Here is a 16,537-nt window from a genome sequence, read left to right as displayed (position 1 = left end):
GAGGGCACGGAAACACTTTTCAATTCGGCTTAATTCCCTTGCAACATGAATAATGTATGGCCTATCATCTCCGTTGTTAGCTGTGCATTTCTTAACAAGATCCAAGTAGTCTTCCAACTGTTGTTGAATCTTCATTCCATGCTCTTCTAAGATAGTTGGATCCACAATATCCAGTACATTACCCTCTTTGATATAGTGATCCAAAAAGTAACTGGTTGGAACATTTTTAAAATCTGTTGTCTCTTTTGAATTTGTAGAATCCACTCTATCCATAGAATTACCCTCTTCAGTATTTGATTTAGCGTTTTCTTCATAATCGTTCACATTCTTTCTGGTTAATAGCTGAAAGAGAAGAACCCCAAAGCTGTAGACATCAGTCTTTTGAGTAATAATACCTGAGGCGATAGTTTTTGGATCTACATACCCTAATGTTCCATACACATCAACTACTACCTCCAATTCCCCTGGAGGTAATGATATGGAGAGTGAGAAGTCCAATATTTTGGCAACACCACTCTTGTCATCTATTATCACTTTGCGAGGCTTTATATCTCTGTGGATGATGGGAGTAGTAAATTCAGTATGGAGGAAAAGGATTGCAGAAGCAACCTCACGTGCAACTCGTAATCTATTTCCCCAACATAGCGATTTTCTATTAAGATTATCCTTTTTGAAAAGTAGATCGAAAAGAGATATACCTTCAACATATTCATACACCATAACTGGTTGTTCAAATTCTAGACAGCAACCGACAAGTCTCAACACATTCTTCAGATGACTCATCTGAGCAGTAATCGCTATATCTCGGTGGATATTGTTGAATTCACATGTATTGAACCTAACTAAAACGGGGCGGTTGTCTAGTAATCCCGTAACCATAGACACATCAGAAAGGTCCATTTTGCTTTTAGAGTGTCTGATTGCATTGTGGATCTCTATGGCAGAGAAGTAACGGATGGGAATTCTGCAATTTCCGTCGCATAAAGCAAGAAGCTCCTCAAGCACCGCACTTCCATTCTGTAAATAACAATCATGCTCTTTCTTCCGCTTTTCAGCAGAGACAGAGGAAAAAAGTGTTTTCCTTGTGAGTAGTAGTTCCCTGAAGAAAGACATTATTTGCTTCAGAATTGAGATTAGATCCAAAAAGGCATCACCAGTGGGAATGAATGAGCAAGGAAGTAGTGAGGTTCCGCTGCTCTTTCTTACTTTGACGCCTGCATTAAATTCCACACAAAATGACAAAAAATGGAGTTTCCAAGCACTTTCATTTCATTGCCATTGTTTATCAAGTTCCATTACGGCACCCTAATTAATTTATACTTATTTTGGTTTATGTTGACGAGTTCACCTTTTTTTTATTAACCCTCTGTGTGAATTAGTGCATATTAATATTTTAAACTATATTTTTCACTATTTTTCTTTGAGAAATCATAAATATAACTTTGTAGTAAGTAGAATTTCTTTTGTCCCTAATTACTTGTCTAATTTTAAATTGACAAACCTATTAAGAAAACAAATAATTGACATAGTGAGTTTACCGTTTTACCCTTATTAATTATGAAGTGGATGAATAAAAACTTAAAATCTTCATGAAGTTCTACATTTTCCAAAATCAATTAATTGAGGATATAATTAGTAAAAAAAATCTATCCTTTGTTGATATGTTAAAATGGATAAGTAAAAATGAAAATTGGACAAGTAATTAGGGACAGAAGAAGTAAAATTTATTTTCTACGAAATATCAAACTTCATTAAAAAGAAAAGAGCAAATATGAAAAAAAATTCAACATCCATCTTAAACTTTGAAAAATGAAAATCTTAGTTACTCCGTTGTTGGCTACTCCCACCTTGTTTGTAAGGATTCGATTCCCCACATTATTATCCCCTTCCAATCCCCTAACCCCAATTTTTTAGAAGAAAAAGGGAAAAGGGTCTGATATACCCCTTAACTTTGTCATTTAGAGCTGATATACCTCTCGTTATGAAAGTGGCTCATATATACCCCTACTTATATACAAATGACTCACATATACCCTTTCCCTCTAACGGAAATAAAAAAAATAATTTTAGTTTAATTTATTTTATTTTTTTAAAAAAAAACTATAATCTCATATGGGTATATTTAATCTTCCTCAAACATATTTTTTTGACTTTTTTTTTTTGTTTCAATGACTAATTTAGATTTATTATTTTGATGGTCAAATTTATTTATGTTTCACTAATATTCTTGTAAAACTTATTATAGATGACCAATTTTTTTTCTTCAAATACAAAAATTAAATTACAATATAGACAAAAAAAAATTATTTTAAATTATAATATAGCCACAAAAAAATAGTTTAAAATTTTTTCTTTACACTAAGGAATGAAAGAAAAAAAAATAAAATAAGGATAAGAAACTCAAATAATGAAAATCAAAGAAGTCAAAAAATAATTTATGTATGAAAAAAATTGAAATATACTTGAACTTTGCTAAAAGAATCATATATACCCCTAAATGATTTTTTTTTTAAAAAAGTCAAAAAAATAAATTTAAAATTAATTTTTCACTTCCGTTAAATGAAGGGTATATGTGAGCTCATTTTGTAACGGTAGAGGTATATGTGAGCCGTTTGTATAACGGTAAGGGTATATATGAGCCACTTTCATAACGAGGGGCATATCAGCTCCAAATGACAAAGTTAGGAGTATATCAGATCCTTTTTCCAAAGAAAAATAAAACTTTGAACAATTTCATTATTTTGAGTAATGAAAAAAACTCCAAAAATTCACTTAAAATGAAATATGCATAAATTCTTTTGGCCCAAATGGCTTTTGACACAATAAACTGATTTTCATTTCGACTTTTTTATCCTTCCCTTCCAAATTTAATATTTTAAAATTAATTTATTTTGGAAAATAGTGATATTAATCCCTGTATTATTGCATACTTCCAGTTTTAATTCGTTTGTTATTTGACTGTGTATATTTAATCTTTAATTATTTATAGTGTGGGGTTTTAGTTCTTGAAGTTAACAAAAGTTTATTATTTAACAAAATGATTATTTTAAAATATATAAATTAAAGGGTTGGTGATTCTAAAAGCTTGAAGAATTATGTGTATGAGAAAAAATTATATGTAGTAAAAACAAAATGTTAAATTTTTGTAATGACGGAAAGATGTTAGGACATCATTAATAGCCTTAAGGAGCATGTCCACATGCTAAACCCTTTAAACTATAATCATATTTAACCTTGATTAGTAATCATTGAAAAAGACAAGAAGAATGAGTTGCTAATAAATAAAAAAACAGAGCAAATAGAGAAACAAATGAGTTAAATTTATATACATAATAGTTCAAGCATTTAACATCACTAACCCGTTATTTTATTTTTATATATTTTCAAATAATCATTTTGTTAAATAGTTAACTTTTGTTAACTTTAAGGACCAAATTCACACACTTCAAATGATTAAATGTTAAATGTGCATACTCAAATAACACAAGGATTAAAACTGAAATCATCCGATAATATACGTACAATAACATCAATTATAATGACGTGAATCTGGCCCAGCTCATGTTAATTTGAGAATTCTATGATTTCTTAGCAGAGAAGATATTTAACATATTCAAATGGCAAATGGCAAATGACAAATACAAAACTACCGATAAATTACAAGCAGTGGCATTGTCTTAATTTAATTTCTAAAATTAACTGAAAGACAAATGCAAAACTAACCTGATCCCATTTAATCTATTTGTGGATTTGGATTTTGGTGATGGTATTAAATTATTTGATTTCAATCCACCGAATTCAAATTTATAAAAGGAAAACTAATTTTACACGAAGTTTGGTCTACATTATCCAGATCCTAATCGCTCAAGACGATCAATTTGGCAGCAAACTGAAGATGACGCCGACCCGACACTGTCGCCGATGCCTATACGCCTCTTCATCTTCCTCCATGATTTTTTAGGAAAGTACTGCTGCTTACTAAGATACTCCATTGTTTTGTCTCTTTAGATTTTGACTTTTCTTTATGCTCTGTTTATTTCCAACACTGGACCAATTTTGGGCCTGATTGTGTACAGATTTTAAAATAGAAATAAATGAGGCTTTTAAGCGTCAAACTTTTGGCTTCAAAAAAAAAGAATTCATTATCTGCGGATATCATTTTTTGTTCAACATAAATACTATGATTGTACAAACAAACTGAATTACCTTTAAATTGGAACCTAATATAAATACGTTAAGGAATTAAAATAAACATTTAATTTTGACCAAGAGTACTGAGGGCACAGAAACACTTTTCAATTCGACCTAATTCCCTTGCGACATGAATAATGTATGGTCTATCATCTCCCTTATCAGCTGTGCATTTCTTAATAAGATTCAAGCAGTCTTTCAATTGTTGTTGAATCTCATGAATTCCATGCTCTTCTAAGATAGTGGGATCTGCAATATCCATCACATTACTCTCTTTAATATAACGATCGACAAAGTTGATTGGAAGATTTTTAGAATCTATTGTCGAATTTATAGCATTATCCTCTTCAGTAATGGATGTAGCGTCTAATTCAAAATCTATTCTCTCTTTTGAATCCACTCTTTTCATAATATCGTACACGTCCTTTCCGGTAAATAGCTGAAAGAGAAGAATCCCAAAGCTGTAGACATCAGTTTTTTGAGTAATAGTCAACTGGTGCTTATATTCTGGAGCTATATACCCAACTGTTCCACGCACACCATCATGATCTAGTAACTCCAATTCCCCTGGAGGCAATGATATGGAGAGTGCGAAGTTCAATATTTTGGCAATGCCGCTCTTCTGATCTATTATCACATTGTGAGGCTTTATATTTCTGTGGATGATGGCCGTAGTAAATTCAGTATGCAGGAAAACTATTGCAGAAGCAACCTCACGTGCAACTCGTAATCGATTTCCCCAAGATAATAGCGATTTTCTATTAAGATTATCCTTTTTGAAAAGTAGATCGAAAACCGATATACCTTCAACATATTCATACACCATCACTGGATCTTCAAATTCTAGACAGCAACCGACAAGTCTCAACACATTCTTGAGATGACTCATTTGAGCAGTAATTGCTACATCTCTGTGGATATTGAATGTTGTACATGTATTGAACCTAACTAAAACAAGGCGGTTGTCAAGTGATCCCATAACCATCGACACCATGGCAAGGTCCATTTTGGTTTTAGAATGTTTAATTGCATTGTGGATCTCAGTGGCAGTGAAGTAACGGATGGGAATTCTGCAATTTCCGTCGCATAAAGCAAGAATCTCCTCAAGTACGCAACTTCCATTCTTCAAATAACAATCTTTCTCTTTCTTCCGCCTTGCTGCAGAGGCATAGGAAAAAAGTACTATTTTCCTTTTGAGTCCATGAAGAATGGCATTTTTCTTTGCTCTAATTTTGAAGTGATGACTAATAGTTTGGATGAATTGGGATTGAAATAAAGCATATCAGTAGTAGTGTAAGTAATGTATGAAGAAATTTCCTGCTGGTCTTAATTAATTTGTGGATTCAATTCCACACAAAATTGAATTTGCAAGCACTTTGATTGAAAATTCCATGAATGGGTGATAACGATGGGGGAGGCATAAGTCATGACAGTGGGGGTCACAAGGATGGAGTTCATGCAATTGGAAACGCGTCTGCCATATAATGCCTTACTTTGTAAGTTAAGGCTCCATTAATTTTTAGGTAAAACAGATGTCACTGACAATATATTTTTGATACTTTAACTAACTTATAATTAGTACTTTTTTTTTTGTGTATACATAACTTGAAATTTTCTATTTCAATTATACTTTTAGAATAAATTATTTAATTCTACTAAACAATTTCTAGAACGAAAGATGATTTGTTTGTCTATTGTTACGGTACGTTTTTCAATAAAAATAAAAATAAATAAATAATTGGAGTGGATTAGTAAGATAAATAAAATAGATATCTTCTTATTTCTTATAAAAATAGTTTAAAATAAAATTAGATTTCAACAAAATTTAATGAAAAAAAATATTTAAATTGATTGGGTGACTTTTTAAGTGAAATATCAATAGTTGAGTGACTTTTGAGTTATAATCATTAATTTCATATTATATTTTTGTATTTAAATATTAAATTAAAAATTAAAAATATAGTTTTAGAGTGTCTAATTGCATTGTGGATCTTTATGGCAGTGTAGTAACGGATGGAAATTCTGCAATTTCCGTCGCATAAAACAAGAAGCTCCTCAAGCACACAACTTCCATTCTTTAAATAACAATCTTTCTCCTTCTTCAGCCTTTCAACAGAGGCAGAGGAAAAAAGTTTTTTCATTGCGAGTAGTAGTCCCTTGAAGAAAGACATTATTTGCTTCCTCTAATTTAGAATTGGGATTAAATCCAATAACACATCCATCACTAGCTAGTAGTTAACAAGTCGGAAGAAGCTTCCTGCTGGTCTTAATTTGTGCATTCAATTCCATACAAATTGAGTTTCCAAGTGCTTTCATTGCAATTGTTTATCAAGTTCCATTACGCTCTAATGTCGTCGTCCTATCAATTAATATTTGATTTTTGGATTTAGCTAATGAAACACAAAACTTTATGTGGTGTATCACCCCATAACTGTTACTTTAATTAATAATTTATTTATTCATTGTAGTGACCGAACACACTATTTCCTATTTTAATTTAATTAATAAACGTACAATAACATCAATTATAATGACGTGAACCTGAAGGCCTAGCTCTTGTTAATTCGAGAATTCTATGCTTTCCTAGCAAAGAAGAANGACTTTTTAAGTGAAATATCAATAATTGAGTGACTTTTGAGTTATAATCATTAATTTCATATTATATTTTTGTATTTAAATATTAAATTAAAAATTAAAAATATAGTTTTAGAGTGTCTAATTGCATTGTGGATCTCTATGGCAGTGTAGTAACGGATGGAAATTCTGCAATTTCCGTCGCATAAAGCAAGAAGCTCCTCAAGCACACAACTTCCATTCTTTAAATAACAATCCTTCTCCTTCTTCCGCCTTTCAGCAGAGGCAGAGGAAAAAAGTTTTTTCATTGCGAGTAGTAGCCCCTTGAAGAAAGACATTATTTGCTTCCTCTAATTTAGAATTGGGATTAAATCCATAACGCATCCATCACTAGCTAGTAGTTAACAAGTCGAAAGAAGCTTCCTGCTGATCTTAATTTGTGCATTCAATTCCATACAAATTGAGTTTCCAAGTACTTTCATAGCAATTGTTTATCAAGTTCCATTACGCCCTAATGTCGTTGTCCTATCAATTAATATTTGATTTTTGGATTTAGCTAATGAAACACAACTTTACGTGGTGTATCAAGCCTCAGTTTTTTTTTTCCATAACTGTTACGTTAATTAGTAATTTATTTATACATTGTAGTGACCGAACACACTATTTCCTATTTTGTTTTAATTAATAAACATACAATAACATCAATTATAATGACGTGAACCTGCAGGACCTAGTTCTTGTTAATTCGAGAATTCTATGCTTTCCTAGCAAAGAAGAAATTTAACATATCCAAATGGCCGGCAAATGACAAATACAAAACTATGGATAAATTTCCTTGAAATTGAAAACTAATATGAATACCTCTAAATATTTAATTTTGACCAAGAGAGAAGGCGCATAAACACTTTTCAATTCGACATAATTCCCTTGAGACATGAATCATATATGGTCTATCACCTCTCTTGTCAACTATGTATTTCTTAACAAGATCCAAGTAGTCTTCCAACTATTGTTGATCCAACAAAATACATATAAGTGGATTGCCATTTTGTTAGGGACAAACTTCAACAAGGATTAATTGCACTTCATCATATTTCCACGCATTCACAACTAGCATACATTTTTACCAAGGCCTTGACTGGAGTCAAGCATTCAACAATTCTAAGCAAGTTGTTTGTACTTATTGCACCTCCAACTTGAGGGGCGATAGAATTAGTGAGTAAAGTCAAGGTAGTTAAAGTGTTAGTGAAAAATTACAAAATAACAAAAATACAAAATTACAATTGAAAATAAAACGAAGAAACAATAATTTCTTCAAGTTGAGGAGCGGATATCTCGCTCTCTTTAAGGAGATTCAAGTCCACTGCAGCAAATGTTTTACACCGGTCCAATAGTAGTCCTTCTTGACTTGTCTCCTCTAAGATACAACAGCCTAATCACGAAATATAACTTAACAACTCTGGACAAGAGATGAATCTAAAACTCCACAAAAAGAACACCTCCCTTCAACTAATAAGAACTCTCTTTTTTGACTAACTTTATGCACTCTCTATTTTCTTGTGTGTCTNTTTCTAGAAGCATCCCTATACTAGTATAAATAGGGGTGGCATTAGGCATTTGTATGTGGCCCAAAACCCCAAGAACAATCCAAATCAAAGAGTCTTCTTGTATAACAAAGTTTTTTTTATCCAAAATACTCTTTCTCCCTTCTAGCTTCCTCTTCTTTAGTTGAATCTTCTGATCTTAATTAACGATCTTGGGCTAGCAAAAGTGTTCTCTGATTATACTTTTCTTTTGCTATTCTTACATGGTATCAAAGCCATAGTCGTGGATTGACTTTGTGGGTTCAAGATCGAGTTGGTGGTAGATTCAACTTGTTTGTGTAGATGGATTTTAGCAGTTGTGTTAATGGACTGGGGATGGAGTTGTTGAATCAGTCCAATTACAAGGTATGAAAGACATGTATGAAATCATACCTTGTGGGAGAGGATTTGTGGGATGTTGTGAATGGGAGTAACACAAGTCCTCCTGTTAACAGACCGGAAAATAATAGCATATACAAGAAGTGGAAGCAAGTTAATGCGAAGGCGGAGTTCATTCTAAAGAGGACAATCTTCTCCGACTTATTTGATCACACTATAAAATGTAAATCAGCTCATGAAATATGGAGGACCCTCGATCGCTTGTTCAACAAGAAGAATGAAGCTCGGCTGCAGATGTTGGAGAATGAATTGGCTAACACCACTCAAGGTAATCTTTCTATCTCCGAGTATTTTTTGAAGATTAAGAACTTATGTTCTGAGATATCTTTGTTGAATCCGAAAGAGGCTATTTCTGAAGCACGAATGAGAAGAATAGTCATTCGTGGGTTGAAACCTGAATATATTCCATTTGTGACGTCGATTCAAGGATGGTCTCAACAACTATCCTTGGAGGAATTTGAGAATTTGTTGTTGTCATAGGAGTTACTAGCCAAACAGTTAAATGGTGAATTTGTCAACAATGGAGAAGGATATGCTCTTATAGCCAACAAGAGGAACTTCAAAGGAAAAATAAGAGATATGCCGCACACTTGATCCTCAGGTGGTTCAAGCTTGCCTGGAAAGAAGGAAGAGTCTTCTAACTATTATGGTAAGAAGCTTCCCAGATGTTATCGTTGTATTGAATTAGGACATGTAAAAAGATATTGTCAAGCCAAAGAGAGCAATATGACTCAAAAAGTTCCTACAGAAGAAGAAAAGTGGGAACAATGTTTAGTAGTCGAGGCTCAAGCAATAGATGCCATGATTTCCATCAATCTTGAAGGAGATTGGATCGAGGATCTAGAATATAATATAGCTGATCACGTTGAGAAGCAAGAAACTGATGTTGTCGACATGAAGCAAGAATTTTTTAAGGATGTTCTCAGTGGTGACAGGATAGCTACTATTGAAGAAATCAAAGAAGAAGATCTTGAACAAGCAATATTTGAAACTACATGTGCTAGTGGCGACCTTTACAAAGAAAGCATTGAGGGAGATGTATTGGAAGCGATAGTATATGGCCAATCATCTGTAATATCAAGGTCAATTATTGACTCAGAGCAAATTCTGAAAGTAAATGGAGAAAGTACATATCAAATAGAGGAAGAAGATTAGAGTGAAGTCTCAAAGACAAATGATATGATTTCTGAAGCTGCAAAAAAATCTATTGAGGAGATGATAAGAGAATATGGCGGTGGATCTTATGTTGGTGTTGAGACTTCACAGGAAATTGATAGTGTTTCTCTGGATAAAATAATTGTCTAGTAGTTACGAGAAATGGGGAGTTTGAGAACTCAACATGGATCAACTGATGATGAAGAATCTTTATCATTTGATGAAGCAAGAAGAGTTCGGAAGAAACTGCCGAGATTCTCACCAAGATGTGGCTCAAAGCTGCGTTTGAGCTCTTCCACGACAAATGTGGGGTAGTTTCCAAAATATCACTTTAAGGGGGAGTGTGAAAAATTAAAGTTGATTTTTTGGAGGTACAAAAAATATCTTAGATATTTAGTAGAACTTTCTAGAATTTTGTAGAGTAAATATCTTTGATATTTATACTTAAGAAAAATCTAGAGGTTCTAGATAATTAGATATTTATAATAAAGTACAGAAATATGTAGGTTCTTGTTACATGGTTAGAAGATAAGGATATCTATATTTTTCTTGTAGAAGTATCTAGAATAATTTCTAGAAGCATCCTTATACAAGTATAAATAGGGGTGGCATTAGGCATTTGTATATAACCCAAAACCCCAAGAACAATCCAAATCAAAGAGTCTTCTTGTATAACAAAGTTCTTTTATCCAAAATACTCTTTCTCCCTTCTAGCTTCCTCTTCTTTAGTTGAATCTTCCGATCTTAATTAACGATCTTGGGCTAGCAGAAGTGTTCTCTGATTATACTTTTCTTCTGCTATTCTCTACAGTTTGTATTTATTGCACCTCCAACTTGAGGGGGTGATAGAATTAGTGAGTAAAGTCAAGGTAGTTAAAGTGTTAGTGAAAAATTACAAAATAACAAAAATATAAAATTACAATTGAAAATAAAATGAAGAAATAATAATCTCTTCAGGTTGAGGCGCGGATATCTCGCTCTCTTTAAGGAGATTCAAGTCTACTGCAACACATGTTTTTCACCAGTCCAACAGTAGCCTTCTTGATGTGTCCCCTCCAAGATACAACAACCTAATCCCAAATATAACTCAACAACTCTGGACAAGAGTTGAGTTCAAAACTCCACAAAAAGAACATCTCCCTTCAACTAATAATAACTCTCTTTTTTGACTAACTTTATGCACTCTCTATTTTCTTGTGTGTCTAAACCAAATGAAGATCACCACTATTTGTAGATGAGGATGTTTTCCTAGTAATGAATAGGAAGATAATGGGATAGTAAATAGAAAAGATAAATGGCCTAGATGTTACATAGGTTACAAGGCATAATGGAGGAAGAATAATGAGATTTCAATATGGAGGAGTAATGGTCGTAGTTGACCACTACTTGTTCTAACAGAATAACACAACAGCCAACAACAAATAACCCAAGGTTCTAGCAAAATTTATCAACATTGAAGAATAACAACTAAGCNACTAAAGCTAACCTGCATTCCAGTTTTAAGATCAAGGATCTTGGTTGTCTCAGATATTTTCTTGGCATTGAGTTTGCCAGAAGCAAAGAGGGAATTGTTATGCATCAAAGAAAATATGCCCTTGAGCTCATCTATGATCTAGGACTTGCAGGGGCCAAACCAGTAGGTACTCCTTTGGAGTTCAATATGAAATTCACTATTACTGAGTTTGATAATCACATTGGTTTACTGGAGACACACATGTAGATGACATTGGTGCCTATCAAAGACTTCTTGGCAGGCTTTTGTACTTGACGAATACCAGACCTGATATTGCCTTTGTTGTGCAATGTTTGAGCCAATTTATGCATTCACCTAAGACTTCACACATGGAGGCTGCACTTTGGTTGGTTAGGTACATCAAAAGTACTCCTGGCACTGGTGTTTTATTGTCTTCACACAACTCTAATGTACTAGTTGCCTATTGTGATGCTGATTGGGCAGCATGCCCAAATACCAGGAGATCTGTCACTGGATACATAGTGAAGTTTGGCTCTTCTCTTATTTCATGGAAGTCAAAGAAGCAATTGACAGTTTCAAGGAGTTCTGCTGAAGCTGAATACATGAGCTTAGCTTCAACAGTAGCAGAGATTGTTTGGCTTACCAAGTTGTTCAAAGAATTGGCTGTTGATCTACAACTACCTATCCCACTTCACAGTGATAGTAAGTCAGCTATTCAAATAGCTTTAAATCTAGTATTCTATGAAAGGACCAAGCACATTGATTTGGATTGTCACTTTATCAGAGAAAGAATTCAACAAGGACTTGTGCATCTGCTATACCTTCATTCTTCTGAACAACTAGCAGATGTATTGACTAAAGGACTCACTCACATACAACATTCCTACTTAGTCTGCAAGCTAGGCATGAAGAGTTTGTTTATAGCACCTAGCTTGAGGGAGGGTGTTGAGGAATTAACAACTTGTACAGTTGTGCCTTCACTTAATTCTGTTATAGGTTAGTTAGGCTGGAGTTAGTGGTAGTTAGCTGGTTTAAGTCGGTTAATTAATTCTCTAGTTAGTGAGCTTAATTCATCTATAAATAGGACTAGATATTTTTCCTTTTGTAAGTTCTGTAAATCAGTTTCCCAAGTCTATACAATTGGAGTTTCTCTCTTCTATGCATGGACTGTTTGATTGTTCCTGCATATCAATAAGTAGCAGATTCTTCATTATTGTGAAACTTAAAAACATAACCTAAAATGTTACAATCTTGTAAACCAAGAAACGTTTATTCTGAATATTCATATATCGTATCTTGTGATTTAATTAAAGCAATTGATTACCTCACTTCTTAAATAAGCACTGAAATGACTCATGTTGGATAATGGTTAAGACGAAGGATAAATTACAAGAAGTGGCATTGTCTGAATACCCGTCTGGTCAAAACTAAGACGTACGGTCCTATTTCTTTTTGTAAACCAAAAAATTAAGGAGAAATCAATCCAAATAGAGCAAAAGAAAGATCAAATTGACAATTTCATTATCTGCAGCTATCATTTTTTGTTCAACATAAATATGAGGGTACAAACAAACTGAATTTCCTTGAAATTGGAACCTCTAAACATTTAATTTTGACCAAGAGCGAAAACACTTTTCAATTCGACACAATTCCCTTGCGACATGAATCATGTATGGTCTATCATCTCCCTTCAAAGCTGTGCATTTCCTAGCAAGGTCCAAGTAGTCTTTCAATTGTTGTTGAATCTCAATTCCATGTTCTTCTAAAATGGTAAGATCCACTATATCTAGTACATTATCCTCTTTAATATAACGATCGACGAGGTTGGTTGCATTTTTCACTCTATCTATATAATTTAATGTCGGTATTGAATCTGTATCTCTTACTCTTTTCATAATATCGTACACATCCTTTCCAGTTAATAGCTGAAAGAGGAGAATCCCAAAGCTGTATACATCAGTTTTTTGAGTAATAGTTAACTGGTGCTCATATTCTGGAGCTATATACCCATCTGTTCCACACACACCATCATCTAGTACCTCCAATTCCCCTGGAGGTAATGATATGGAGAGTGAGAAGTTCAATATTTTGGCATCGCCACTCTTGTCATCTATTATCAAATTAAATGGCTTTATATCTCTGTGGATGATAGGCGTAGTAAATTCAGTATGAAGGAAAACGATTGCAGAAGCGACATCACGTGCAACTCGTAATCTATTTCCCCAACATAGCGATTTTCTATTAAGATTATCCTTTTTGAAAAGTAGATGGAAAAGAGATATACCTTCAACATATTCATACACCATAACTGCTTTTTCAAATTCTAGACAGCAACCAATAAGTCTCAACACATTCTTGAGGTGACTCATCTGAGCAGAAATGGCTATATCTCGGTGGATGTTGTTGAATTCACATGTATCAAACCTAATTAAAACGGGGCGGTTGTCTAGCGATCCCGTAACCATAGACACATCGGCAAGGTCCATTTTGGTTTTAAAGTGTTTTATTGTTTTCTCAATCTCAGTGGCAGTGAAGTAACGGATGGGAATTCTGCAACTTCCATCGCATAAAGCAAGAAGCTCCTCAAGTACCTCACTTCCATTCTTTAAATAACAATCCTGCTCTTTCTTCCGCCTTTCAGCAGAGGCAGAGGAAAACAAAATTTTCCTTGTGAATCCCCTCAAGAAAGGAATCCCCAATTTAGAGGTGCTAGTCTCAATGAATTGGGACCATCACTAGTAGTGTAATCTGTTAAAGAATGACAAAAGTCCCACATCGGTGATTAATGAGATGGGTGGACTCCTTATAAGGCTTGGACAATCCTCCTCCCTTTGAGCTAGCTTTTGGGGTGTGAGTTAGGCCTAAGACCTAATCTAACATAATCTATGAACAAGTTGGAAGCTGCTGGTCTTAATTGGTGCATTCAATTCCATACAAAATAATGACGACTTGATTGGACTCTCTTTAAGAATTTCCAAGCACTTTCATTGTAATTGTTTATCAAGTTTTTCCCATTAGGACACCCTAATGTCGTCGCCCAATTAATTAATGGAAATGTTTTATATTAGGGAGTTGATGTTTTTAATTATTATTTATTTATGTTAGGAGTTGACTCAGTACCTGGCTTTTGGGTAAAGCCAATGAACATAAACCTTATGGGGTCATTTGGTAGCGGGATAACATCTAAATTATATTCATCTATTATTTTTTTTTTATAACTTATACTACATTTGATAGGTAGAAAGAAAATAAGTTATTCATATTTGTTTGACAATTTAGAAATCCTCATAACTAAGTACAAGTACAAGTTATGCATGATAGAAAATAGAATAGTTGATACATGTATAATTAATTCATACATAAATAATATATAAATTCCCTTGTAACTAACTCTTATATTACTAATACCCACACAACTCCAACCAGCTACCAAGCAGCCCCTTAGCCCTCCAATTTTTGGTACCAAAATATAAATATGTGCTCCGCGCGTTACAAATGATCTCATTGAGCTTATAAAATATTTTCCCCTTAGTACCGGTGTATTTAAATGAAGGTAGATTCTTGTAAAAACTTAAAAATATGAAGAACAATATTAGAAAACATATTAGAAACTTTGGCATCGTCCTATATCTCATGAAGCTCTAGTAAATGATTGAAACGTTTTACTCATTGACCATTTTATCCTTTTACTGTATATTTTCGGGAAAAATGACAAATATATCCCTAAATTATTGTGAATGGTATGCATATACCATCCGTCATACTTTTGGGATATTGATGTCCCTGCCGTCCAAAAACTAGAGTCTAGAGCATATATATCCTTTATACTAACGGACACACATGTCATAATCTTATCCACCGATCCGAACAAGTTTCGATCATAATGTTTTCCACATCGTACATAAAACACTCGTAAAGATGACATAATAAATCTTTTGATGGTGTGTTCAGTGCTGGTAGGTTTTATTTTGCATTGCACCATTTTTGAATGTTCAAAACTTGCGCAATTTGTAATTAACATTATAAAATAATTTTGTTGGAAAAAATATTGTATATTCAAGCAAAATGATACACAAAGTGATTAAAATAACATATTTTAGACATCATTGACATAATAGACTATTATAGCCCAATGGTTTCAGATACCTCAAATGAGTTAGTGCTTACGTGTGCTCTGCCACTACGGCACCCACCCCCTATCCCCTTCTCTTTAACCTACCCCAAATATATAGATATCTGAAATACTTTTGAAATATTGACCAAGCACATAGTACTATTCTAATGATGGCAAAATACTCTTCAAATTGATTAGTCAAATACAAATTATTAGAATTTTTTGAAAAGCAGTTCTAACAAAAAGACGCAGTGTAGATAATTTAGTTTGGGGTGTCAAATGCTTTGCTTCTTGTTTTCTTTTCACAAAATTTCAGTGCAGAATACTCTTCCAATGTGCATTATCATATCTATTTAGAGGATTCATAAACTTGGACCAGTTCTGTGAACTCATGTGGAGTATCAAGCCTCGTTTTTTTTCTTTTATAACTGTTTCTTTAATTAATAATTTATTTATTAATTGTAGTAGCCCAGCACACTATTTCCTATTTTGCTTAATTAATAAACGTACAATAACATTTATTGTAATGACGTGAACCTGCAGGCCTAGCTCTTGTTAATTCGAGAATTATGTGCTTTCCTAGCAAAGAAGAAATTTAACATATCCAAATGGCGAGTTTTGGTTAAAATCATTTCACAATTATGACTCAAATCTAATGTATATTTTTATATTATCTAAGTGAGCAAAAAATATCTCTGTACTATTTAAAAAATAATAAGAATCATCCTTCAGTCTATATTTGTTAAGAAACTCACGCCACTAATAAAAAAAATGTGCCAAGTCGAATGAATATGTACACATGATTAAGCTAGTCAAGTTGGGTGATTTTTTTGAATTTTTAGAAATTGGGGATTTAAATCATATTCAAACAAATATATTCACATTTTAAATATTCTTTGTAAAAAGTATGGCCAAATACAACTCCACCTTCAAAAATTTCAACTAAAGTAATTTTTTTTTATTTTCATAACTGTTATTTTTACTAATTTTTCAACATTTCTATACATTGTTTAAAATGTGAATTGCATTGTAAAATGAATTTCTTAC

At 33.2% G+C, this 16,537-nt stretch overlaps 2 protein-coding genes across 3 annotated transcripts in view; both read right to left on the bottom strand.

Annotated features, from left to right (window-relative positions):
- Positions 1–3: 3 nt before the first annotated feature.
- On the bottom strand, positions 4–1,327 carry LOC125873534 (serine/threonine-protein kinase ZRK4-like; the record flags this gene model as incomplete). The annotated part of the gene is made up of 1 exon (XM_049554450.1): positions 4–1,327. A coding segment is annotated over exon 1 (1,110 nt), but the record flags the coding sequence as incomplete, so codon positions are not given.
- Positions 1,328–4,132: 2,805 nt separating this feature from the next.
- LOC125874638 (serine/threonine-protein kinase ZRK4-like) overlaps positions 4,133–16,537 on the bottom strand; it is a 58,499-nt gene continuing 46,094 nt past the window's right edge. The window contains exon 3 of one of the 2 annotated variants that reach the window (XM_049555610.1): positions 4,133–4,903. In XM_049555610.1, the coding sequence (XP_049411567.1) occupies positions 4,256–4,903 (648 nt within the window). In that variant the 3' untranslated portion in view covers positions 4,133–4,255. Of the gene's footprint in view, positions 4,904–12,882; positions 13,661–16,537 lie in introns of those variants that run through there. The other variant, XM_049555611.1, reaches the window with a different exon arrangement.

Source organism: Solanum stenotomum, chromosome 8 (genome assembly GCF_019186545.1).
Source record: "Solanum stenotomum isolate F172 chromosome 8, ASM1918654v1, whole genome shotgun sequence".
NCBI lineage: Eukaryota > Viridiplantae > Streptophyta > Magnoliopsida > Solanales > Solanaceae > Solanum > Solanum stenotomum.
This window is presented reverse-complemented; position numbering and strand designations above follow the sequence as displayed.